We start from the raw sequence: 27,814 nt of genomic DNA, 5'->3' as shown, positions 1-27,814 counted from the left end.
GCCCCTGTGACTCACAAATTTTTTTTTGAGAGTCACCTGCATTTTTATTTTTATTTTTTAATTTTAATTTATTAGCATATAATGTATTATTTGCTTCAGGGTCTGTGAATCATCAGTTTTACACAATTCACAGCACTCACCATAGCACATACCCTTCCCAGTGTCCATAACCCCACCACCCTATCCCTCCCTTCCCAACCCCCAGCAGCCCTCAGTTTGTTTCCTGAGATTAAGAGTCACTTATGGTTGGGGCGCCTGGGTGGCTCAGTGGGTTAAGCCGCTGCCTTCGGCTCAGGTCATGATCTCAGGGTCCTGGGATCGAGCCTCGCGTCGGGCTCTCTGCTCAGCAGGGAGCCTGCTTCCTCCTCTCTCTCTGCCTGCCTCTCTGCCTGCTTGTCATCTCTCTCTGTCAAATAAATAAATAAAATCTTAAAAAAAAAAAGAGCCACTTATGGTTTGTCTCCCTCCCTGGTCCAATCTTGTTAATGTATTTCCCTCCCTTCACCCCACAACCTCCTGCCCTGGCTCTCAAATTCCGCATATCAGGGAGATCATATGATAATTATCTTACTCTGATTGACTTATTTTGCTTAGCGTAATACCCTCTAGCTCCATCCTTGTCATTTCAAATGGCAAGATTTCGAGGTTTTTTTGATGGCTGCATAGTATTCCATTATATATGTGTATATATATATATATCACATCTTCTTTATCCATTCATCCGTTGATGGACATCTAGGGTCTTTCCATAGTTCAGCTATTGAGGACATTGCTGCTATAAACATTTGGGTGTACTTGACCCTTTAGATCACTACATTGGTATCTTTAGGGTAAATACCCAGTAGTGCGATTGCTGGGTCACATGATAGCTCTATTTTCAATGTTTTGAGTAACCTCCATACCGTTTTCCAGAGTGGCTGTACCCGCTTGCATTCCCACCAACACTGTAGGAGGGTTCCCCTTTCTTCACATCCTCGTGAACATCTGTCATTTCCTGACTTGTTAATTTTAGCCATTCTGACGGGTGTGAGGTGGTTATCTCATTGTGGTTTTGATTTACATTTCCCTGATGCTGAGTGATGTTCAGCACTTTTTCATGAGTCTGTTGGCCATCTGGATGTCTTCTTTGCAGAAATGTCTGTTCATGTCTTCTGCCCATTTCTTGATTGGATTATTTATTCTTTGGGTGTTGAATTTGATAAGTTCTTTATAGATATTGGATACTAGCCCTTTATCTGAAATGTCGTTTGCAAATATCTTCTCCCATTCTATCAGTTATCTTTTGGTTTGGTTAACTGTTTCCTTTGCTGTGCAAAAGCTTTTGATCTTGATGAAGTCCCAATAGTTCATTTTTGCCCTTGTTTCCCTTGCCTTTGGCAATGTTTCTAGGAAAAAGTTTCTGCGGCTGAGTTCGAAGAGGTTGCTGCCTGTGTTCTCCTCAAGGATTTTGATGGATTCCTATCTCCCATTGAAGTCTTCCATCCATTTTGACTCTATTTTTATGTGTGGTGTAAGGAAATGGTCCAGCTTCATATTTCTGCATGTGTCTGTCCAATTTTCCCAGCACCGTTTGTTGAACAGACTATCTCCTTTCCATTGGACATTCTTTCCTGCTTTGTCAAAGATTAGCTGACCATAGAACTGAGGTTCTAGTTCTGGGCTCTCTATTCTGTTCCATTGATCTATGTGTCTGTTTTTATGCCAGTACCATACTGTCTTGATGATTATAGCTTTGTAATAGGGCTTGAAGTCTGGAATTGTGATGCCTACAACTTCGGTTTTCTTTTTCAACATCCCTCTGGCTATTCAGGCTCCTTTCTGGTTCCATTCAAATTTTGGGATTATTTGTTCCATTTCTTTGAAAAAAAGGATGGTATTTTGATAGGGCTGCATTAAATGTGTAGATTGCTTTAGGTAGCATACACATATTTACAATATTTGTTCTTCCAGTCCATGAGCTTAGAACATTTTTCCATTTCTTTGTGTCTTCCTCAGTTTCTTTCATGAGTACTCTATGGTTTACTGAGTACAGATTTTTTGCCTCTTTGGTTAATGTATTTCTAGGTATCTTATGGTTTGGGTCCAGTTGTAAGTGGGATTGACTCCTTAATTTCTCTTTCTTCAATACTGTTGTTGGCATATAGAAATGCAACTGATTTCTGGGCATTGATTTTTTTATATTCTGATATGTTACTGAATTCCTGAATGAGTTCTAGCAGTTTTTGAGTTCAGTCTTTTGGTTTTCTACATAAAGAATCATATCATCTACAAAGAGTAAGAGTTTTACTACTTCTCTGCTGATTCGGATGCCTTTTATTTCCTTTTTTTGTCTGATTGTGGAGCTCAGATTTCTAGTAGTATGTTGAATATCTGTGGTGATAGTGGACAGCCCAGCTGTGTTCCTGACCTTAGGGGAAAAGATCTCAGTTTTTCCCCATTGAGAATGATATTCGCTGTGGGTTTTTCATAGATGGCTTTGATGATATGGAGGTATGTACCCTCTATCCCTACACTGGGAAGAGTTTTGATCAAGAAAAGTTGCTGTACTTTGTCAAATGCTTTTTCAGCATCTATTGAGAGTATCCTATGGTTCTTGTTCTTTCTTTTATTAATGTATTGTATCACATTGACTGATTGCAGATGTTGAACCAACCTTGCAGCAATAAATCCCACTTGGTCGTGGTGAATAATCCTCTTAACAATCCTTTTATTCACATTTTTAATGTGAATAATCCTTTTAATACTAGCCTATTGGCTAGTATTTTGGCGAGAAATTTTGCATCCATGTTCATCAAGGATATTGGTCTGTAATTCTCATTTTTGCCCTTTGTCTGGTCTGGGGATCAAGGTAATGCTAGTCTCATAATATGAATTTGGAAGTTCTTCTTCCATTTTAATTTTTTGGAACAGTTTCAGGAGAATAGGAGTTAATTCTTCTTTAAATGCTTGGTAGAATTCCCCTGGGAAGCCATCTGGCCCTGGGCTCTTGTTTGTTGGGAGAATTTTGAGGAGTGCTTCAATCTCCTTACTGGTTATGGGTCTGTTCAAGTTTTCTATTTCTTCCTGGTTCAGTTTTGGTAGTTTATACATCTCTAGGAATGCATTCATTTCTTTCAGATTGTCTAATTGCACTCTGTCTTGGTGTGGTGGCAGTGAAAATCTTTCTGTGTGTGTGTGTGTGTTTGTGTGTGTGTGTGTGTGTATCTGTACAAGTGTGCATGTGTACACACACATAGTGTAAGTGAACTCTGATCATGGATGCACAGAAGTTATATAACGTGTTTTGTTGTTGTCTGGTTTGTTTTTGTTTCTTGTTTGTAAGAATCAAGCCTCTGCAGCCAGATATCTGCATTTCAATTCTCACTTCTGCCATTTATTAACCATGCAATGCTTAAACTATATCAGATTCAGTTTTCTCACTTATTTATTTAAAGCAATAATTCCTAAAACATTTAGTGTGAATTATAAATGAATAAAATGCAAGAACTTATCAGAGTGAGTCATGTATAGAGCTTAAAACACTATCTTTAAATATATCCACATACAGGAATACTGCATTTGGATTCTGCTCTAGAAAAAGACTTTCAGGATTATTTTTCATAACATGGATGAAGAAAATTTTTGAAAAGTAGTGTATTTTCTTTTGAGCAAGTGGATCATTCTTTCCCCATTGAAGAATTGAACTTCATTATAGCTGGGAGCCATTCCTATCATAGGTTGCTAAGGCATACCTCTTGAAGATTAAAAGTACAAAATAATAACTGGAATTAAAATGAATAGAAATCACAGTTTAAGCTCAGCTGCAGCAGTGGTTGCTATCAACAAGCCTGCTTTCATTTCTCTAGTAATTAAGTTTCTTGAAAAAAAAAATAAAGTCACCTTTTTATTTTTATCTGATTGGAATACTAGACCTTTTGGCATGAACAGTTAAGCTGATGATATTCTTTTATAAATTAATTGTATGATGGAGAAATGTTCACAGGAATTTTTAGAAATGCATTCTGGACTACTGTTTAGAACAGAAAGCTCTGTCAGTTAAGTGACCTTTTCTGGTTGTGTGATTATTTAGAATTAGATTTGGAGAGTGAACATTTCTAACATTGATGTCCTTGGGATCTGTGCACCAAAATTGCATTTCAAAGTAGGGACTATCACATTATAAAGGCAAAACCCCAAACCATGCAGTGCTATGCCTAATCAACACTAAACCCAGTTTTGTACTCTACAGAAAAATGTTACCATGAAGATACAGTCTTCTGTGCCGGTGTTCTGTGGGAGAACTCTGATGTAACCTACTTAAGAAGGAAATATTTCAATAAACACTAGTATTTGTGTGATCGCTAACTGATTTTAATTTTAGAATAAGACTTAACATTTACATAGTAATTTCACAGTACAAAATTGTGCATATATATTATACATTTTGTAACTTAGAGGTTATTCAGTATTAATTACTTTAGAACAGGGATTTTCTATTTTCCTTCATTGATATAAAATGTGCTAAGTATGTATTTCTAAATTAAAATTTGAAAATCCTAAGAAAATACCTGAGGTGTGGTGATTTGTAGTGATATTTACTAACATTGATAAATATTCATGTACATGACAATCTTACAGGCTTCAACAGGCTTTAATTTTTTTTCCATTAAGATAGTATTTCTGTTTAATAGTTTCAACCAACCAAAAGTTTATGCTTTTTCAGCAAAGGACCACACAGTAAATACTTTAGGCTTTGTGAGTTTTAACAAGTCTATGTAACAACAACTTGACTCTGGAGCAAGGCACTATGTAAGCAGAACTTTATGTGGACACTAAAATTTAAATTTTATATAATTTTCATATGTCATTTATTATTATTATCAGTATTAGTATTAGTATCAATTTTTAACTATTTCAAGATGTGAAAACTACTTTTAGCTCTCAGACCATACAGGAACAGAAGGCAGCAGGCCAGGCTTGCCCTATAAACTGATATGCAGACCTCTGATCAGAGGTTGGGAGCATCATCTGTGTTTCATTGACTTGCTCTCATTTCATTTTTAGCTACCTTTACTCGCTAGGCTTCTCTTTCATTTGTGAATCTGAAATGTGTCTTCAAGTAACTTCAAGTAATCTGTGGATTCTAAATTATTCTGTCTGGGTTAGAACAAAATCCCTTCCCTTTGCAAGAGAATAGACCTTTGTAAGTTCAAAGAAAGCCACTCAGACCCTCTTAGACTTCTCCATCTCTCTCTGTGTTTCTTAAACTCTTTCCGGGTGCTTATGTTTCATGGCTGATCTTCTTTGTTTGCTCCTTAATTTTCTATTCTTTACAAAATGAGCACACACTAAACAAAAACTTTAAGTTATTATCTGTCTAATGGAGAGTTTAAAAGAATGTCTGTTTCCAAAGATTTTTGTACTAAGCCACAGTTAATGTGGTTGTTAGGAGTGGGAGCTATTGTTTTATTTTTGTTGATTTATATGTTTAAATACAATCTAATTCATTATAAGGATACCTTATTTATAAATGATCAGATAACCTTGGTATTATTTCCTATGATTATGAGTGGTTAATTAGCACGTTAGTTCTTAGTTTCTACAACCTTGCCAGACATGGTTATTGAGAGAAAATAATAGCATAAAAAAGTTCTTAATAATTGAGAGAGATGTTAGATAAAAGTCATAAATCCATTTTGTTATTGGAGAGTGGCTTCTAGTAAACCTAATCATAAAATAAGTAATTAAAATAGTTCATCATCACCTCCCAAACAGCTTTATTCACTCCATTCATTTTCCCAGGTATGCCAATGGCACATTAATGATTATTCCCCTACTTTATTGGGTTCTGTTATGCCTTATCTGTCCAATGGAGGATAGAACCACTTATGATATTAAAGAAGCATGCAGTCAGTTGCAAGTAGCACTGAATTTTTCTAGATGAAAATATACTAATTTTTACCAACAAATTTCTGACTCTTGGTATTGAAAATTGTTTTAAACTGTACCATCTTTAGAAAATAAATTGACTTTTTTTCTTAACAGGTTCTGGATTGAATGACGGACAGTGGCATGAAGTTCGTCTCCTAGCTAAGGAAAATTTTGCCATTCTCACCATCGATGGGGACGAGGCTTCAGCTGTTCGAACTAACAGTCCTCTTCAAGTTAAAACTGGCGAGAAGTACTTTTTTGGAGGTAAGACTACCATTTTTTATTGGTTAACTAGTACATTGTTAAAACAGAGTTTCAGTGAAGTTTGATTATGAACTAGTTATATTTGATTCAGTAGACTCAGCACATCTCAGGGACAATACCAAACTCTTATTCCGTGAGCTAAAGAGTGGCAAGTTTATGCTTCTTCGTGATGAAAGTATTCTTATGATGCCACCATGTCCTTCTAGTTTAATTCAAATATTCAAAGTATAAAGCTTGAGATTCTGAATCCACTGATTATCATAATACTACCTTCAAAGTCAGATCCTTGGATCACCTATTGCTGTGTAATTAATTACTCCAGACCTTAGTGGCTTAGAACAACAAACATTGTCTCACAGTTTTGGAAGTGACATCCCATCACTTCAGTTATACACAGTTTGGTAGAAGTGAGTCACTAAATGCAGACCACACTTAAATGAAAGGGATTACATGAGAAGAGGTGCATAGAGATCATCTTCGAGGTTGCCTATACCCGTTACCTGATAGGAAAGCCATCTTATCTTATATACTTGGTTCTTAAGTAGTGAAAGAATTAGTGAAAAAGAAGGTTCTCTTAAAACAATAAATCTACTATATGTGAAAAAATGTCGCATGGACTGAGCATTTTTTTCTTTAATTTGAAAAACGTATCTTGCCAGAATTTTTTTTTTTTATCATTAATGAAATGTAGGGACATCTTTTTATTAAAGTGTTTGGTGTGTTGTTTGAATCAATATATCTGTCACTAGATTATTGACTTCCTCATCCTATGTCACAGGATGTAAGATCTAAAAAATAGTATTGCATTCTTAGGAAAGGTTTTGTTAAACTTTAGAAACAAATGTGTACATATATCTGTTTCTCAAAATACATTCATTAATATTCACGTTTATTTATTTGCTTATTATTTATTTGCTTATATAAGTTTTTATATATCAGTATATTTATATATATTTCTACTTTTAGAATAAGCCTATTTGAGAGGAGTCATATTCCCTACTATATCCTCCATGGTCTTAGAAAAATTCCTGAAAAGTTGATAACCAATAAATAGGAATGAATTAGTAAATTTAGAAAAACAAGTAAGAGCAAACATTTTACTCCCAGTTGTTTAGAAGGAGAAATGGAAGCCCACAGTGCTTTACTGACCTGCCACTGAGTTTATACCATCAGTTGAGCTCAAGACCTGACTCCTGTGCCGGGTGTTTCTCGCTGTACATCATGGTACAATGAGTGATAACTCAGAGACCAAAGACCTGAGCTAGAGCTCACTGTCTTGAATCTTACATTGTGTTCACTGGAAGTTAAAAACTACATGTTTCTAAAAAGGCTTTCAATAAATATTTGATGAGTTGGGTGAAGGTCGGACGAGAGGTCTTATAAGTGAATCCACTGGGGCTTATTGATTTTAAAGTAACCCAGTAGCCCAACTGATTTTTCTGCAAAAACGTTATTTAATATGATGGGCTTTTGGCCAACAGTTTTCATTGCCATCATATAAAATGGATCACAGTAGTCAGTTGGAAAGCTATTGATAATCCGTACCATCCAAATGGCAGTGGAATATCTTTGGCCATCAGTGAACATGCTGAATGCCTAAGGCTAGTTTTGGTTTGTTTCCATCTACGTGGGTAGCCTTGTAGCTATAACCAACAAATTTAAGGCACAGAGTTAATGAGATGTGAAGTCTTCGTAGTGTGCTATTTACTATTGCTTTATAGATTTTGGTTTTCAAACCCAGTGGTTAGGAGTATATTTTCTCCCTCTTGGGTCTTTTGTCTGCCATTGGGAAATGCTGTCAGCAGATGATCATGATGCTGCTTTGGTTATATCTTCATTAGCTGAATCCTTGGAATATATGAGAATCACCAGGGAAACTTGTTACATTTCAGAATTCTCAGGTCCCACTCCTAGAACTCAATGCGGAATGCTGGGAAAAGAAAGAATTCTAAGCTCTAAGGTATTCTGGCACAAATGATCTGAGGAACAGAATTATAGATCAACCTGAGCCAATTTGCATGCACAGCTTTCAGATTCTTCTGAAAGACGTCAGTCACCAAAAAGTGAGATAAGTGAGAATCAGCTACTGTCGTGTAGCTTAGCCACCGTGAAGCAGTAAAAGGAAGTCACAGGCCAAGGTCTGGTGCACATACAGACATTTATTAAATGAACATTTTTATTAGCAGGTAGGCACAATGCAGTTAATACAGACTCTTCTGTAAGCTCAGTGAAGTCCTAGCTCTCTGACTTGCTATCCCTTGAATTAAATGTTCTCTTCAGGCAGCTTTCACAGTATTTTAGACGCAGGATTCAGCTACACGCAGCCAGTGCCAAGCAAGAGAAAGTCTCCTAAGCTGATGGCTGGCACAGGATCACCAAATGATCGATACTCCAGAACCATGTCCAAGGCTTCAGGCCACCGGCTTCACTTGCCTTATCTTGTCTATACACAGGCTGTGTGTGTCTATAAAACATGTTTTGTCAAACTATATATCCTTAATATCTTTCATTTCACCACTGAGATATCTTTCCTAACATTTATCGAACATTTATGCTGATTAACAAGGCACTCCTTTCCCCAAAGAAAACCCAGTTTGGCATTTAGTAAGTTGATTAGAGGAGCAGACAGCAGAAATATGAGGTAGCTGCCTCTGGAATGGTGGCTCGTGACTGCCTCTGACCTGCGGCTGAAGAGTGGAAGCTTGCTCTCTCCAGATAGTAAGTCACACACACACAACTGCCTAGAGTCTGTGCTGAAAAGCTTTAAGTTAGTTGTAGATACTGTAATAAAAACATCTTAAACATTAGTAGAGTGGAAAGAAAATGGACTTGTTCTAAAATATGAGCTTTGAAACACACACTCCTGGCTTGGGATCATGGCTTCACTTAGTTGATAGATCATTTTAATCATTTACCTTCTTCATTCATTGAAAGGCAGTAGAGTTAAATAATGGTGCGAACATTACCAGAGCAACCTACTAAACCCAGGGACTGATTCCAGGGGATGCTAAGCACTGACTCCCTTTCCAGTCCGTGTGGGGTCTTTATTTAACTCATCAAGGACAGCCCCTTCCAAGGAAGAGTTGAGATTTCAGACCACGTGCTCACCTAAAGCATCTGACCAACTTCTCCGCAAATCAAAACGAATTGTTTTCTTACCAGGTAAAAGCCTTAACTAAAGCTTGCTGGCCTTGTGTACTCGATTACAGACTTCAGACACTTCGTTTCCTTTGGAGTAAATTCCTGATCATGTAGCTTCCACTCTCCGCGGCTGTGTTTTACCAGCATGGAGCTTTATCTCTCCGTGCCTGCACCCTGCTAATCCCAGCCAAGGTCTTAGTTCTCCTCCGGAACACTCGTGGTCAGATATTTAAGCACCAAGAATTCTTTTATCTTGTTCTTTCTAGGGAATAAACAGAGAAAGAAAGAGATTATTCATTTGGGGTGTTCCCTCTGCAACAGTTCTTTTGGTTGCTTTATTTTTTTCTCTCTACCGCCCAACTGGAATTACTTTTGATAAGCTTTGTTAATTTTAATAATCAAAGTAAATTTATTTATTGACTATTTACCTGGTATTAGGCTTTCTGATACAGGCCAGAGCCCATGGTCATGAGAGAATAGAAGAGAATTTGTAAATTTCTAAATTTTTTCAGGCTTTGTATTTTTTTTTTTTTTTTTAAATTTCTGTTGCTTTCATTTGAAAGAAAAAACTGTGGGCTGAAGAGAAGAGATAAGAAAGTTTCAGAGCTCCTGGAAGGGGGTGGCTGCACTCAAGAAGGACTTCCCTTCCAAACATACTTTGAAGGTTTCATATATCTTTTCTGTTTTAAAACTGGGATCTAAGTTCATTCATTTATATTCAGAGATTATAGAGGCCTAGTATAACCCAGGTTTAACGCTGTCATTTATATTATTTGTATGGCTCTCTTACTAATTTTATAGCTATTCTGAGCTCCATCTGGGGGAACCTCTGTTTTGTGCTGGAGGCCTGCCATCCGGTTGGCTGAGGCTCACATTGTGAAGGATTGTCCCCTTAAAGTTGGTCCATCGAGACATTAACCGTATCTGCAAAATACCTCCACAGCAGCTCCTAGAGTCGTGTTTGCTTGCATAACCGGGCACTATAGCCTATCCAAGTTGACACACAGAATTACCCATCAGAGAGTTTTATATATCCTGGTTTCAAGATATCACATAAAATTATAATCAGACACCAGGTTTAAGGTACAGATGAAGGAATACCAGAAACTGCTTTTACAGGTTTCTAATTAAAATCTCCAAGTCTTCTACAGGCTTTGTTTTATTCTGTACTTTCTAATGTTACTTATTTTATTCCCCCTTTTCTTTTCAATCCTTTTACTAAGATAAGAAGACTTGACAAATGCTAAAATCCACCTATTTCAAGTGCATGATTCCGTGAGTTTTAGTAAGTATATACAGCACTGCAGCCGTCACCAGAATCCAGCTCACAGAGCATTTCGTTAACTCCCGGGATCCCTTCCTGCCCCTCTGCAGTCAGTTTCCACTCCTGCTTTGCCGCGGCAACCATTGATGTGGTTGCTTCTGCCCCTGTGTTTCTTTTTTTAGATCCTTCCATTTTTGGTGGATTTGCAGTTTTCTTTTTGACTCTTCCATGTAGTTCTCCTTAGACACGTCGCCCAGCCCTCACCTTCTCCAGGGGGACAACTGGGCCCTCTCCTCCTGCTCTAGCACACCGCCCCTCCCCCACACCCTACCCCCTTGCCTGCTCCGCTTTCTTCCCTCCCCTGCCCCAGCACTTAATCACACTCTGACTTTCTCCATCCTCCATTAGTTACTGTATGGATCGTTTACTGTTGGAATCTCCCCTAGAATGTAAGCACAAAGAAGGCAAGGATATTGGTTTTGTTTTCTAATGTATCTCAAGTATTTAGAAAAAATGTCTGACACATAATAGGTTCTCAGTGTCTATTTATTCATTGAATAAATAGTGGTCCCTCATGGATATATTAATGGTTACATGCACAAGGGGCTACTGGACTTTTTATTCCCACATAGATTGTCAGTTTCTGCCAGATACCCCACACCCCCCCAAAATTTAGGTAAGGGATACTGATTGTGCTAGCATATGATATTCCATTATCCTATTTGAGAGGTATAACTTCCCAAGGTCTTGAAGATAAAATTATATTTTATTGGGCGCCTGGGTGGCTCAGTGGGTTAAGCCACTGCCTTCGGCTCAGGTCATGATCTCAGGGTCCTGGGATCGAGGCCCGCATCGGGCTCTCTGCTCAGCAGGGAGCCTGCTTCCCTCTCTCTCTCTCTGCCTGCCTCTCCATCTACTTGTGATTTCTCTCTGTCAAATAAATAAATAAAATCTTAAAAAAAAATTATATTTTATTATGTCAGATGCAATTTTTTATTTAAGTGTACTACATTTATGACTAATAAGTCTTCTTATTATTAATCCTGTCTCTACAGGATTTAGATAGTTTTGCTTGCTGAATATTTACTAAAACCTGGCATTATTATTCATACTAGAACAGTGAACAAGTTAGGAAGAATACTTGGCTCTCAGAAAGTTACATTCCAGTCGAAATAACAAATTGGTAAAATGAGTGTATTGTGGAGTCAATAAATCAGGGAAAGGATGGGCATTCTTAGGAAGGTGTTTTGAGAATTTCGTCTTAACCATAAGTTGGCCAGAGGAAGGCTCCCTTGAGAAGATGGTATTTGGTCAAAGGGCTCACGGGGTGAAGGGATCAGGGAGAAGAGAGCAAAGAAAGCGCAGGCGCGTGCACAGGTGGAGATCTCACGAGGAAAGGAAGCGCACCTGGCTTTAGGAATGGGGGCTGCCAGGGGCCGGGTGGTGATGGGTCTTTTACTCTGAGTTAAATGGGAAGGCATTTGAAGATTGGACCAGGGGAGTGTCATAATCTAATTTACATTGTAAAATGATCTCTCTGGATGCTGTTCTCAGAAGAGCATACAGCGGAGATGATCGCAGTAATCCAGATAAAGGGAGGTGGAGACTGGGTGGTAGCAGCGGAGCAAGTAGGCAATGAGCAAGTCTGAATCCGTTCTTGGACGTCAAGCCAACAGGACTTGCCCCCTGGCGGGATATGGGTTGGGATATACAAACACGGTCAAAGATAAGAGGGGTCAGTCTGCTTCACAGAAAGCCTAGCGCTTACCCTTTCCCTATGCCACACTTCCTCCTTCCCCCCTACACTGTGGGGTCCACTTGGCAGTGTTTCCCTAAAACTTAGTCCTGACTTGTGCTGCATAAACTACTGACAGTGTCTGTCTCATGCAGCGACCTGTCATCCCTTCTTCAAAATCAACAGGCCTGTGACCTATCCCCTCACTTTCATGTCCCCCTGTGTCCTCTCTCTCTTGGTTTGCCTGGATGGGATCTGACTCCGTTCTCAAATCTCTCAAGCCTTCGCCAGAGGCTCTTTTTGCTTTATCACCCACGTGGTATAACAAGGTCAGAAGTCCACTGATTTAAAACTGGCTCTTGTAAACTACAATTCCAGTCAGTCTCTGGTTTGGAGACCACAGTGCCACTCAGAAGTAGACAAGTGTCCTATGATCTTGCTGATACGTGGAATTTGAGAAACAAGGCAGAGGGTCATAGCGGAAGAGAGGAAGAAATGGAACAGAATGAAACCAGAGAGCGAGGCAAACGAGAAGAGACTTGATACCAGGAAACACCCTGAGGGCTGCTGGAGTGCAAGGGGGTGCGAGGGATGGGGTGGCTGCGGGATAGAAATGGGAGAAGGTGTGTGCTGTGGTGAGCGCTGTGAGTTCTCTAAGACTGATGAATCACAGACCTGTACCCCTGGGGCAAATAATATATTATATGTTAATTTAAAAATAAAAAAGAAAGGAATAGACAAGGGGAGGACCCCGACTCAAAGCTAAGCAGCTGCTATAGGATAAAATGACTTTTAAAAATGTTAGTTCACATATGACCTCTGAATAGATGTACTTCCATCTTGAAGGTATGGCCTAACTGTAGTCTTCTCCTGGTCTTTGTTCCATTCATGGTCCAACTATACTGAGGTTGAAGAGGGTTAGGAGATCAACTACTTACTGTCTTTTTACAAATAAAATGATACCTAACCATCATCTATATCCACATAGCACTGCATCTTGTTTTTAATGTTGGAATACTTGAGTTCCCCACCTTTTGTGTGAAACGCATCTCTTTGAAATACTAATTTAGTATTGCAAATGGCAAGAGACAACTTTTTCTGGCCACCTAACAATTTATGAAACTTCAGAATGAGAAATGAGGAAACCACATCTTAGAACCTTAGGGATTCCTGTATATTATTAATATTTTATTTGATTTGGGTTGGCTAACATTATGTTATAATTGGAATTCATTTTTTATTGCTTCCAAACCCATCAATTAGATTTTTTGTATATATACACACATTTTTTTATATATGCATTTTTTTTCTTTTGTGCTTTTACTCTTTTCCCCTGGTTCAATATTATAATATTATTATATTATATAAAACATTATATTGTTTTTCTCTTTTTTAGCTTCAGCGGATTGATCCATCCTTAATTGTACTGAGTTAACCTAGAAACTTTCTCAGTTACTAATTTCTTAAAAAGGATTTGATTGTACAAAAACAGCTACTTGCCCATGTAAATATTTAGATCAATATTTGCTGTTCTATGCAAATTTATCCCCCACTTTTAAAAAGTACATTTTTAAGCATTTCTTTCCATTATGAGAACACTAATAAGGAGAGACACATTTCTTTTTCAGTCTAATTCCCAGAGTACTTTTGGTTGTATTAGTTTGTTTTCCAATTATATGAATAAAAGAAAAGGGCAAAGAAGAAGAAGGGAATTGCACAATGAAATTGAATACATTAACTTCATCAGAAACTGTTTCTCTGTTGGAGATAGGAAAGTATTCATTACGTAGCCCCAAATTCCGAAGACCTTTATATATCTCTAGAAGTAAAAATGGCTTAGATCTAGGATTCAGGCTAATTAGAGTTATTGTGATATTCTATATGCCTTTGCGTTTTTCTGGCTCTGTGAATGGCTTGCATTGGGAATATTCAGATTTAAGACAGAACTCTAAGTAGTTTTTGAAAGGAGAAAATCATGGAATTATAAAAACTGCTTGACTTGCAAGAATTATCTTAATGCTACGGCTGTTTATCCCTGGCACCTTCTGCTTCTTACATTAATTTTGCTACATTAAAATCAGTAGACTAAAAGAACACAATGTTTTGACTGTGGAAATAATATAGATAACTCTATAAATATGTAGGTTAAATATGATTTCTCTGTGTAGTTTTTAGAAAGTATTTTCCTTATCTAGACTGCTCTTAAGTTGAAAAATAACAGCCAAATTTTAAAACTGTGCTCACTTGTATATCACAAATATGTGATATGTGTCAAGCTACAACTTGAGGAGCATAAATGTTTCTATACATTATTTTAATCATTGATTTTGCAGTGTTTTATCAAAACAAACAAAAACAAAAGGAAGAAATTCATATATATATTTTTTTTTTCCCATGAGTAGTGTGTCTATTTAGATACTCTAAGAAGCAGGGGTTGGGATGGAATTAGACATTGGAAAGACTTACCAGACAGAATGCCTCTGCAGGATACGGGAATGAAAGAGGAAGAGCAGGTCTGATACCTGAGGAGGGAGAGAGGGAAGAAGGGGGTTGAGTAGGAAGAGCCCCAGAGGGCTGGCAGTGTTGGCCATGGTCCCTTGCAAAACTGCCCGTTAACAACTACCACCAAATGGAAATGGCTGATTCCTGGTCCTGTTGCTCTAGTTAGTAGTTGATTAGAGCAGGCTGGAGGCCCGTGGCCTCTGCAGAAGGGCATCTCTGGACTCTAATAACAGCCAACCCTGATCGTCAAACAGGAAAGATGAGACAAGCATCCCTCCTTGGCCAACGCAAGTATAAATAAAAACAAAAGATAGTTCAGAAGTTGTTGTATAGTATTTCTTTACAAACCAGAGAAAAGTGTGCATTTTTGTTCTTCCTAATATAATTGGTATTTCTGTCTACATTCCTAATTCTCTATGGCAAAATAAAGAGAAGAAATGATTGTAGGGTATGTATTTTTAAAAACTGCTGAGCATTCAAGTACTATCCCTCCTGTGTGTGCAGGAACAAGGTTGAAAGGGGAGCCGGTGCCTGTGCTTGTGCAGGTCTGTTGGGGTTTGTTTGGTTTGCCCATTGGTTTGGTTTTTCCTTTGGGCATTCGATTATTATATACCAACCTCTTCTCCCTTTGAATGAGGAAGTAAATTCTTTCTGAGTCTGTGCCTTTTTCACTTTTCCATTGTTGAGATTTTAAAGATCATAGATTCAAATAAATGAGTTTTTCTTGTCTGGCTCATCTAGGAAGCAATCAAAAAGAGCCTTTGCTAAATTCTCACTTTTTTTTTTTTTTTTTTCCAAGCCAATCACCTTTTTTTTTTTTTTTTTTTTTTTAATTCTTCTTTCTTTTGGCTTTTCACTTGCCCGTCTCAGCAACCAGCTAGTCTTAAAATAATTAAGAATCATTATTTACTCCCCAAGGGAATTTTACAATAATAAGGAATTTGTAAGGCTCCCTTGCCTTCAAGACCCTAAGAAGGATACATCTTCAGTGGTGAAATTTCAAGTCTTTTTTAGGGTATAAGGTGTGGGAGAGAAGATGCAGGAGTTTAGGCCAGAGACCATGCTAGTAACATTCAAGTCAGCTGGCTTCACAGTCTGGCACAAAAATTGTATCACTTCAGTACCTCCTCATCAAAACACCCCTAAACTACTCCAATATCTGGGTCCTCCAGATCTCCGGTCCCTATGACAAGCATCGTTAGTACCAAAAATGGTATAGCACAGTCCTCTTAGTGAACCTCATCTTAAATGAGCCAAAATTCACTCTGATTTCAAAGTCCTGAAGTTGGGAAGAGACCTTCTCTGCCCTCACAGATCTTTATTGGATCAAACAGTGTGAAAATGTGAAATTTGAATAAGAATGTTCTCTGCCAGCAGTGGACTATGTGGTATTACTACCAGGAAGATCTGGATGCCCCAGAAAATCATCAGTAAAACAAAAAATTTTTAAGACTTTCAGATTTTTCCCCATTATCTTTGGGCTTTATTTATTTGAACAGTGGTGTGACTCCAGAATGTTCTGTGTATATATGGTTTTAGGTTTAATATTTCAAAGAAAAGAATATTTGAAGGACAGAAAATTCATGTAGAGGAAGAATGGCTCATGGAAAATAATTAGTCAGTGTTATATGCAGAAAAAAAAATTTGAGAAAAATGAGGAGGAGAAATTTCAGTTGGGCTTCAGGACGGAAAGCTGAGCAGTCAGGCTGAGTCAGCGGGGAGGGATATCTGCTGTGTAGAAGCTCGGAAGCAGGAGTGCGTCTGCTGTTTGCCAGGCTAGTGCGAAAGTTAACCATTGATTCCAAGACTGACCTGTAGAGATTTGTTATTTGCTAAGATAATACATGTTTTAAAACAGGATTTCCAGGGCACCTGGGTGACTCAGTCGGTCAAGTGTCAGACTCTTGATTTTGGCTTAGGTCATGATCTCAGGCTGCTGAGATCGAGCCCTGCATTGGGCTCCGCCTTCGCAGTGAGTCCACTTGGGATTCTCTCTGTCTCTCGCCCTGGACTTCCCCCCCCCCCCACATACACACTCTAAGTAAGTAAGTAAAATCTTTAAAAAATAAAAATAAAAATAAAACAAGATTTCCCACCTTATCATGCATAAGAATCTTCTCGGGTGTTTTTGTTATTTATTCTTTCTTCCTTCCTACCTTTCTTTCTTTCTTTTGTTGTATGTTTTTTAGGATAGTGTTGAGTTGTATCCTCAGTAAAAGTTCGATTCAATAGGTTTGAAGTTAGGCCCAGAAATCTGCATTTTAGCCAAGCATTTGGATGACTTCCCTTTTTAAAACTACCTTATTGAGGTATAATTCACACACCAGAGAATTTGCCATTTAAAGTATGCAGTTTAGTGGGTTTTTGTATAGTCTCAGAGTTGTGCAGATATCATCACAGGCTAATTTTTGGTCATTTTCAGGACCCCAAGTAGAAACCCAAACTCATTAGGAGCCAGTCTGCACTCTCCTACAGTATCTCCCCGCCCTCGACAACTGTGAATCTACTTTCTGTGTACAGATTTGCCAATTCTAGATATTTTATCTTTTTATTTTAAAAAATATTTTATTTATTTGACAGAGAGAAAGAGAGAGGGAGAGAATGAGCACAAGCAGGGGGAGCAGTAGGCAAAGGGAGAAGCCAGGTCCCTGCTCAGCAGGGAGCTTGATGTGGAACTTGATCTCAGGACTCTGGGATCATGACCTGAGGCCAAGGTAGACACTTAAGTGACTGGGCCACCCAGGTACCCCTGGACGTACCACCACGTAATAGGTTGTCTTTTATACCTGGCTTCTTTCATGTACCTTAATGTTTTTGAGGTTTATTCAATTTTAACATGTATCACTACTTTACTCCTAATAATTCCTTTAATTCCTAATTCTTAATACTATATTCCTTTTTTCCAAATAATATTCTGTTGTATGGATATACTACATTTTTTCAGCCATTCCTCAGTTGATGGACCTTGGATTGTGTCCATTCTTTGGCTATTATGAATAATACTGCTGTGAACATTTGTGTACAAGTTTCTATATGTACGTAGGTTTCTCTTACTCCTGAATATATACCTGGGAGTGAAATTACTGATCCTTATAGTAGTTATATTTTATTGACCTCCCACACCCTCTCTTGAGTGATCTCAAGCCTGCGATTTTCGCTTCATATTTAAAGAAACACTAATTTAAGAAATGATTTGGATCAGAATGCAGGAGGAAAAAGAAGTACTTCTTGTGTCCAAATAATGAAAATCTTAAATTCTATAAAGGAAGACAAAGATTAGAAAGAGAATAAGAATTGTTTTATCATTAGAAAATGATAAAACACTGGGTAGTGATGTGAGGCTAATGTGATTAGTGGAAAGTTAGAAATACGAAAGCATCACTTCTCAGCCATTTGGCTAAGATCAAGTTGAGAAGTACAAAAGCAAAAATCAGAAAAGAAACAATTTTTTTTTTATCTAGATAGAAACAATCTTGAGGGTTAAAGAAAATGCTCTTGTAAGGTAGTAAAGAAAATGCTCTTGTAAGGTAGTAAAGAGAGAAAATAACAGGAAAAACAAAGTAGGTCTTAGTGGGCCTTCTTTATAAAAATAAAGTTTGAAAGCATAACTGAATTTCAGAAGGAAGAACTTTCACAGGTAGCATGGAAGAGATGTGAGCTGAAGTAAATGACCCAAGAACAAAATAAGAATCATCACAGTGAGGTAATGGGAGAGAGATAATAAACTTTGTCAGGATTTATTTTTAAAAGTACAAATGAACAAACTAAACAGTCTTTTAACATAACACCTGTGTTTAATTTTATATTACATCATTTTTAAAGTTGCCACCTTTTTTTTTTTTTTTTTTTTAATTTGACAAAAGTTTGTTGCTCTGTGTTAGACACATTTTGCTTTCTGGAATAGGATGTCCACAAATGTGCTGTGTCAGATACGTTTAAAAAAAGAAAGCTTCTTATTGCATGAAGACTTTCAGAAGTTATAGTCAATCACAGTTTTTGAAAACAGACAGTGAGGAAAAGCTGGCAGTGTTTACCACTGTTAGTATACAGAAATAGCCATTTTCACCCTTCTTCCCATACATAGAACATTTTATGTTTCTTTGAGTGAGACCAATCCAAAATCTCATTAGTTATTACATCCAGCTCAAATCTATATCTCTGGATGTTATGTAGCTCTCTACATCTGGTCGAGATTTGGTTCCTTCTGGTTGAATGAAGTATAGATTGAAGACCAATAACTCAAATACACATTTCTTCTGTGAAAAATAAAAGTATAAGAAATATAGCCTTTTCGGGTCTGTAGTACTTTTTAAATCTAGTTAGTTAGCAAGCGACCTCTTTCCTAATGCCCTCCGTGCACCTAGGGTTCACCCTCGGAGAGAGCCTCCTTGTCCGTGGTTCTCCCCGGCCATCTCTGAAGAGACCTTCCTCCCTGGCTGCGTGCTTTCATAGTTGACGTCCTGTTGATACAGAGGTGGATGCCTAGAGACTGCTTTACTCCTTGAACGGACACAGATTGTTGCAGGTCATGCTTGTGGTTTCCTTGGCAACACAATTCCTCAGAAACACTGTAGTCTTCTAATCTGTTTCCTTTAAGGTGGTTCGCTGGGCAAGGAACCACATCTAAATTTCTTTTCTTGATGTAGCTTTAAGCCTGGTGACTCCATCTTTCTACTTAGCTCTGTTTCCTGCCCCTTTCCCGCGGAGCTGTGCCACTCTGATCTCTCTCCAAGAGAATTTGCTGACCTCCCCTCATCTCTTCCTCTCCTGTGGGCTTTCAACTTCATGCCTCGTTTATACCTTGAGGCCTTGAGAAGGAATAACCCTTGATTAGAGGACAGCAGCCTAAGTCTGATTATTGCCATAGAGCTGTTTCCCACTGTCTGGTAGACAGCTCTTTTGTTGTTGTTGTTGTTGTTTTATTTTCATTTATTATTATCAATGCAGAATTCTGCTTAATCATGTATTTTCATCAAGTACAGATTAAATCTAATATACCAAGTCTTAATTGATAATAAGCCTATTTCTTGCAACTCTTTTTTTTTTTTAATTGTTTTTCCAGCTTAATACTTGAAGGTAATAAAAGACATTTTGGACCAGAGTGTTACTCCCTTCTAAGGATACCTCTTGGCAGCTATGGCTTAATATTTACTGTACTTTAGGATATAGGTTTCTTTCTTTCTTCTTTTTTTTTTTTTAATCTTTTCTAGCTCATAAATTGGGGGTTCTCCTTCAGTTCAGATTGCCAACATAAGCAGAGAGCACCTGCCATTTTAAAGTGGTTTTATTTTTATCTTAGCCTACAGGCTGGCTGGTCCTAGACCAAGTTTGTCTCTCTCTTGAAGACTGCTGAACACAGCAAGAAGGAGCCAAAGCACATCAGCATTTGAGCACTCCCTAATATTTCTTCTAATTTTAAAAGTCCCAGTTGGCGTCTGGTTTGCCTTCCAAGGAATAGCAGTTGACAGTATGACCAAATATTTTGCTGCAAATACCAAAGGCTCCAGCTTTCCAAGCCTGTATTAGCCCAGGCTTCAGGGCCTGGTGTCTACTAAAGACAATTCCATAAACATGTTCTGTAATGCATAGTACCCTATTTTTAAATATAGTACCAAATGTGGTATTAGTTTGGATTAGGTTCAGCTCTGAGTGGCAGAGACTGTGATTAACAAGCTAGAGCTGTATTTCTTTTTTTCCGTAAAAGAAGATTGAAGGTAAACTCTGAAGGCTGTTGCAGAGCTCCAGGGAGTCAGGAAGCCAGGCTTCTTCTGTCTTTTGCCTTTACCATTCAAAAGAGTTAGTATTCACCTTGTGGTTTCAAAGGACAGGTTAAGCTCCAGGTATTATATGCAATTTTCAGGCAGAAGTAAAGAATGAGAGGGTCTGGGCTCTTTCCTTTAAGGCTACTTTCTGAAGTCCATATTATGTATGAAAGGCATCAGGGGCTGAAACTTACATGGTCATAGGGGAGATTGAATAGCCAAGTGCCAGCTAAATGTCTATATCTATGCAAGAGGGGAAAATTAATAATTGGAGGGTAATTAGTAGTCTCTGTAACAACTCTTCTTTTTAATATTAAATGCTTGATATTATCTTTGAATTTGATTATAGTCTGTGCCCCCAATTTTATTTAATAAAGTGATGTCCAATATTATTATTCACTCCTTGGGCAAATTTTGAAAATCTGTGAATGAATGGTTGTTTAATCTAAAGATACTGAGTTTGGGAAATGCATTTAAATGGATTCACTTCTTTTCCAAGTTTTCAATTATCCATCATCCTAGCCTGAAGCTTATTATAACAAATTATTTAGAGTAGTAAAATTAAATAGCTTTTAAAAAGCAATAGAACATCCTCTAATCATGTATTTATATCTCTGTCATCCACAATCATATTTCTATTCCCCATAAAAAGCCTAATTCAGTAAATTCCTTTCTCTTAAATTAAGGGAGAGTTATTTGACCATTCCTCAAAACATTAGAAGTTATTGAAATTAATGTTGGTTATTATCTATGAACTTTTTTCTTTAACTCAGAAAGTAAATGATTGTACATTTGTTAGTTCATGGATGGTAGAAATTTGACCTGGATGTTTTGTCTAGAGAAATGGAAACTAAGAAACTAGGAAAACATACCTTTGGATTTAGGAAACTGTCTATACCTCAAGAAGAAGTGAAGTGTATCTGATGGACAGCTAGATTTTAGCTCCAAGAGAGCAGGAAACAGCCTTGATTTTGCTCGTCCCAGCTTACAAAGATACTTTACATGTACAGAAGGTGCCCATTATACATCTGCTCAATGAATTACTAAGGGTGATTAACCATGTCATTAAAAATTTGTTCTCTTAGAATTCTATGTCACTTTATGCTAGGAGGCAACTGTATATACATTTTAAACCTTTTTTTGGTATTCTTCTTATTTAAAAAGTGTAACATATACTGTGCTGTACTTTATATTTTTATCTTTTACTGTGGTATTAAAGTGTAATCTGTAGGAAGGCATAATCTTTCCTTAGACATCAGCTCTAAAGGTTAAAGCTGTATTCTACAACACTTGCATTTCTCCTTAATAAATATCTCTACTTTTTCCTTATGTGAATTTCACTAAATCTTTCTAAAACTTACTTTTTTTAATGTCTGAGTGTTATATTGTCCCTTAGAAAGGTGCATTTTTCTGATGTATCATTTGTTTTTCAAAGAAAAAATCTTTAAACTACCCCCCATATTGAACAATTAACTATTTTTAAAATACTTAGTAATTTCCTGTTACTAAAAACCTAATTGGCTCAATAGAGATACACTTCAGTATTGTCCTGTTTGAAATAATGCAAATATCACATAGGGAAAATGGATTGTTAAAATTCTGTCTGTGGCTGTAGGTAATGGCACATTAGTGGGCAAGCAACCTCCAGATTTTTAGAACATCAGATTTCAAATGGTTTTAGAGAAGTGAAATTAGGATACTTAAAAATAACTAAACATAACTTATTGACTATGGTATGAAATGTTGATTTGATATTTCTGAATATCATATACATCATCAAACCAGACAGGCAGTTGGATTTAGCCCAGTAGGTGAAATCCATGCATTCTGTGTCCTCACCACCCCAGTTTCTGCTCCTCTGCTAAGGCAAGAGAATACTGTATCTCAGTGGAGGAGAGTTCAAGAATTAGGGAGGGGATGCACATGTTTTGCCCCACTTACAAAGAACTTAACAAGCAAACATAGCCCTTGTTTGTCATTGCTGTCTAAATACTGATTTGTTTTTCAGCCAGTCAGGTAGCAGCTAAAATTCCCCACGTTATAGTAAGAAAAGTATGCTAGTCACAACTTCTAGCTACAAAAATTAGTCATAATTTCCAGCTATATTCAGTGTTGAATTCACAGAATGTGTAATTTTTGTGTGGCAAAATGCATGTAACAAAATTTACTATTTTAACCATTTTTAATTATATAGTTTAGTGGCATGAAGTATCCTCACGTTGTGGCTGGCTGACCATTACTGTCATCCCTGTGCAGAACCTTTCCTGCCCCCAAACTGAAACCTTGCAACTCTTAGCCTCCTTTAAACAAGGACTTCCATTCCCCTTCCCCCCTCTAGTAACCACGATTTTGCTTTCTGTCTCTGAATTTACCGATTCTAGGGACTTCGTGTAAATGGAAGCAGATGATACTTGTTCTTTTGTGTTTAGTTTATTTCACTCTTGAGCATATTGTTTTCAAGTGTCATCCATGTTGTAGCATGTATCAGATTTTCATTTCTATTTATAGCTGAATACTATTCGTGTGTGTGTGTGTGTGTGTGTGTGTGTGATCCATTTGCTTCTCCATTCATCCATCAATGGAAATGGAGTTTGGGTTGTTTTCACTTCTTGTAAGTAATGCATGTACAGTGTACAAATGATCTATTTGAGTCCATTCTTTCACTTTTTGGAGGTATAAATCCAGAAATGGAATGGTTAGATCACATGGTAATTCTGTTTTAATTTTTTGAGGAACTTCTGTATTGTTTTCACCATGACTACACCACTTTACATTCCTATCAAAAATGCATAAGGGTTCCAGTGCCACCACATCCTGACCAAGCTTGTTCTGTTTTTTTTTTTTCTTTTTCTTCCTTCTTTCCTTCCTTTCTTTCTATTTCTTTTTCTTTTTCTTTTTCTTTTTTTACAAAAGCTATCCAAATGGGTATGAAGTGATTGATTTTGTTAATGGTGAGATGAAATGTGAAGTGGATGTCTTCCTACACTTGGCTTTTACACTTAGCCTCTCTCCTCTTCTGCAATGACACGAGACTAGACAGTAAGTTCTTTGGGGATGGGAAGATGTTTACCACTGTTTTTAACTTTTAACATAATAAGTGTTTAATACATGTTGAACGGGACAATGTATGAGTAAAATATAAGAAAACATGAATGAATGAAGAAACAGACCAATGCATTTTACACTTTCTATAGAAATAATTGCTAATTTTCCTTTTTTTAGATAAGCTATGGAAACCTTCAGGAATCCTAAAACTCCAAAGCTGACTTGAAGTGTCTTGCCATGTTTTTCTACTTGAAAAAATAAGCACTCTGAATAGTAATATTCATTGGCTTTTTACTATGTTCTAGGAACTGTTGTTAGCATTTTCCTTAATTTATCTCATTAATCCTCATGATGGCCCTGTATCAGGGGACTATGATCCTTATGCCCATCTAATAAAGGTAGAAATTAAGCCTCCAGTTGTGTGATTTGCCTGAGGGCCATCGGCTCCTAACAGTCAGAGCGAGGACTTGAATCTAGGTTTGTCTGACGCTGTGCACACTAACCTTCTAACCAACATAATATATTGTTCATTAGAATGCCTGCATTTAGTTAGCATTTTCTTAATTATTTCCCAGGTTAAATTATAATCATTGCTTTAAATGCTTCGCAAAACATTCTTACATTAAAATTTAATCAAATTGAATAGATCAGATCAGAATAAAAGGGCTGAATGAGTCAGGTTAGCTGTATTTTAAGTCTCCGAAGGCATGGAGAAGCTTCTCCTACCTTCACTTCATAGCCATCTGAAGATAAATGTGCATTGCACTTTTTTTATTAACTTTTCTCATCATATATAGGAATGAGATACGTATGTATAAAGAAGTGTGTATTTGTTCTGTGTTTAGTGGAACTTTAGGAAATACTCTCTTCCACTAAAGTTCTTTCCTTATTGTCTCTGCAAGAATACTTGAAATTCGGGTTAGGGGATTGAAAACGGTTGTGAAAATTCAAATGCTTTCCTAAAAAGTTGATACATGAAGACTTGATCATTCATCAACAGTAGCCAGAAGGAGTTGTTCAGAAAGAGAAGGAGCTCGAGAGAAGGAACTGTTAGAAAAATAGCAGACAGTCTAGTAGGCTTAAATAAGCTGGAGCTTATGAAAAATACCTACAGTTTTTTGGGAAAATGTAAATATATTGGGACAAAACCAAAGAGGATGGGTCCGGATGAGAACGTGGTGCATTTTAACAAACAAGAGGAAAGAAGCAGGGTGGGCTACTCCACTCATTTGTTCTGGCAGTGTTCTTTTCCAAAGAAAATGGATTTCATACTGGAAAAAGAAAAAACAAGTATCAGAGAAAGGACACCGGAATCTAATATAGGTGAGGAGGGGTACCTGAGTGGCTCATTTGGTTGAGCATCAGACTTCGGCTTGGATCATGATCTTAGGGTCCTGGGGTTGAGCTCCCTACTCAGTGGGGAGTCTGCTTGTCCCTGTCCCTATCCCTCTGCCTATCTTCTGCTCATTCTCTCTCTCTCTCTCTCTCTCAAGTAAATAAAATCTTAAAAGAAAATAAAAAAGAAATAAAATAGGTGAAGAAAAGAAGAGCCTCTTGTTGCCTGAAAGTGGCTCTGAGCAAAGGATACAGATCAGTGATATAACTTTTAATGCGTCGTTTAAAGCAAAATCATGCATTCTACAAATTCAGCAACTAATGTAGTTGAGAGTTGGGGCTAGCCTCATTTTTTTGAATCTCCAGACCACTCAGCTTCAGTGAAAATACCCAGTTGCTCCAAGTCTTCAGCTACAATGGGGGTCTCTCAGTCACAAATGTAAAATGACAGGCTACCATTTATAATGTGTGTATAATATGTGTGTAATATATAGTAATGGCTACCATTATTGGCCATTAATAAACTGAGAGAGCAGATTCCAGATACCCCAGATCTGCATAAGCCTTTTAATCACTGTAAAAATTATAAAATTGATGATTAAACTCCTTTATCAATACTTAATAATTACTAAAGCAATCAAGTGTCTTACTAAGACTAAATCACTCCAGGAGAATTTTTTTTTCTTTTTTTAATAGGAGGGATAGGTTTGAAAGATCAAAGGATATTCATTGGTAAGTGATAGTCACTAGAGGAAAAGTGTCCATCCTCACGCATGCACACACCATCGGAAAACTGCTACTGAAATAAAGCCAGCCTGCAGGAGTGCACCATGTCCCTCAGTCATCTTGGGGCAAACATGGCAGAGAACCCAATAGATGCTGTAACTTGAACTTGATTTAACAAGGCCTTTGGCAAAATCTGTTCCAGCACAATCAGGATTTGAATGCAAAACCCTAATTAAGTTCACTAGCTCTTCCTTTAGTATGCAATTTTGACCCCAAATTAAATAGACAAAGACCAAGAGAAGAGGAGAATGTCCTGCCTTTATGAAATCTCCTGATTTTGATCTCTCCCCACCTTGAAACTGGGAAGAAAAATAAAACAGAATAAGATGGGGCTGAGAAAAAATAAGTTCTCTGATGACTTGTCATACACAGAGGTACGTATATGAAATCCTCTGCCCTGACCAGAGATAACAGTGAATCTGAGTAGGTTGAGATGAAGGCAAGTGAACTATAAGTGTTACAAAAGGCATATTTTTTTTTTTAATGGAATAAGGGTAGAAGTTATCTGTGAAGCTACTCTTTCTTGGAGAGAGCTATTAAACTTCGCAAGCAGCTGGCAGTGTGTTTGTAACATAGAATTGGCAGCACGCTGGCCTCACAGCCGTGGGTGGAAAGGTGCAGTCACCCCTGCCAGGGGTAGGACGCGGAGGAGGGCAGAGTCTGTACTGCCCACTCATAGAACTTCTGGTGTAACTTCTCTGACTTCTGGACCCTGGTCTCGACATGTGATTCTTAGTATCTCTGAAAATTTTTCTTTCGTTACTACCTCAGAACTTTCCTTACAGCTCTATTCATCTTTTTCTGCCCTGTAGGTAGCTTGAAGAGGTGCATTTGTGCTGTAGAAATAGTCAACTGAGTGAGGGCCTTAAGAGGCAACCCTATAAGCCATGACTATTGTCCCTTTCCTGTAAAACATTTTTTAATCAAAGACTCTAACAATAAAATCAAACCAAACTTAGCAAATTTGCAACTGGTACAAACCTGGGAGGAAGAGCTACAAGCAGAATGACACTGTTTAAAAAAAATTCGAAGAGAATTTTGACAATCAATGTTCGAGCTCTGGTTCTACCACTAACTGGTCAGCCTTAATTTTTTTTTTTTTTTTACAGTTGAGAAAAGTAAGATTCTGTGAGTTAAGCAACGGCACATACCGCTAGGGACTGAGAAGGGACTGAAGATCTGTTTGTTGAGAGGCACAATATACTTTGGTAGCAAACTGAATGGGAGGGCCTGGCGAGGAGCGCAGGGTGGGGACAGATGTGGTGACCAGGGTGACTCGCTTGGATGGCCAGTGAAACTGTGCACAGCCATCAGGATGGCAAGGAGAAGGATCTTTAAGTTTGGAAGCAAAGATGACATTTCACATGTATCAGATAAGAGATTTCTTTCAGACATTCCTATAGACACGTCTCATAAACACTTGGGGGAAAGGCTAATGTGGGGGTCCCCGCCGTAACGTTACAGTGGTGACAGTGACAAACCAGTGAGAGCGGGTGGAGAGTAGATCGATGTGGAAATGAGAACCAGTACCCAAGTAGGATGGAACCTTGACTTCGGGGAATGGACGCAGGAGACAGAACCGCACGAGAGACTTATTAGAAGCGGGTGGAATGGCTGGCAAAGAGCCAGAGGGCACCAGGGGGTCGAAGCCACCAGAGGAAGAGAGAGAACCCAGAATTTGTAGAGTTTGGCTAGGGATGATCTGAGGACTCATCCGGATAAATAGAAACGTGTCTTTGACTCCTGGCCAGCATGTACTCCAGTCTTTACTCTTCCTGCATTTCAGTTCCCCTGGGAATGAAGCACTGATCCGTTCTCCAAGACTTTTCCAAGATCACTGTCCTTTAGAAGTGTTCTTTTTTTTTTTAATTTTTAAAAAATTTTTAATAAACATATAATGTATTATTAGCCCCAGGGGGACAGGTCTGTGAATCGCCACTTAGAAGTGTTCTTATCAGCTGCCTCAGTATCCCAGAATGTTGTCCAGCAAGCATCTGGCTTTGCTGTTCTCATGAGACGGACACTCCTTGTAAGAACTCTTCTCAGATCTCCCCTCCTTGTTAGGGTCTA

General features: G+C 37.9%; 1 protein-coding gene across 1 annotated transcript in view; it reads left to right on the top strand.

The window, feature by feature from the left end:
• CNTNAP2 (contactin associated protein 2) overlaps positions 1-27,814 on the top strand; it is a 1,944,007-nt gene that overhangs the window by 1,030,227 nt on the left and 885,966 nt on the right. Inside the window, exon 9 of the mRNA XM_032304549.1 lies at positions 6,025-6,174. Coding sequence (XP_032160440.1) covers positions 6,025-6,174 — 150 coding nt within the window. The remainder of the gene's footprint in view (positions 1-6,024; positions 6,175-27,814) is intronic.

The sequence above is a fragment of the Mustela erminea genome, chromosome 11, assembly GCF_009829155.1.
Source record: "Mustela erminea isolate mMusErm1 chromosome 11, mMusErm1.Pri, whole genome shotgun sequence".
Lineage (NCBI taxonomy): Eukaryota > Metazoa > Chordata > Mammalia > Carnivora > Mustelidae > Mustela > Mustela erminea.
The sequence above is the reverse complement of the archived record's forward strand: the minus strand, read 5'-3'. Positions and strand labels throughout refer to the sequence as shown.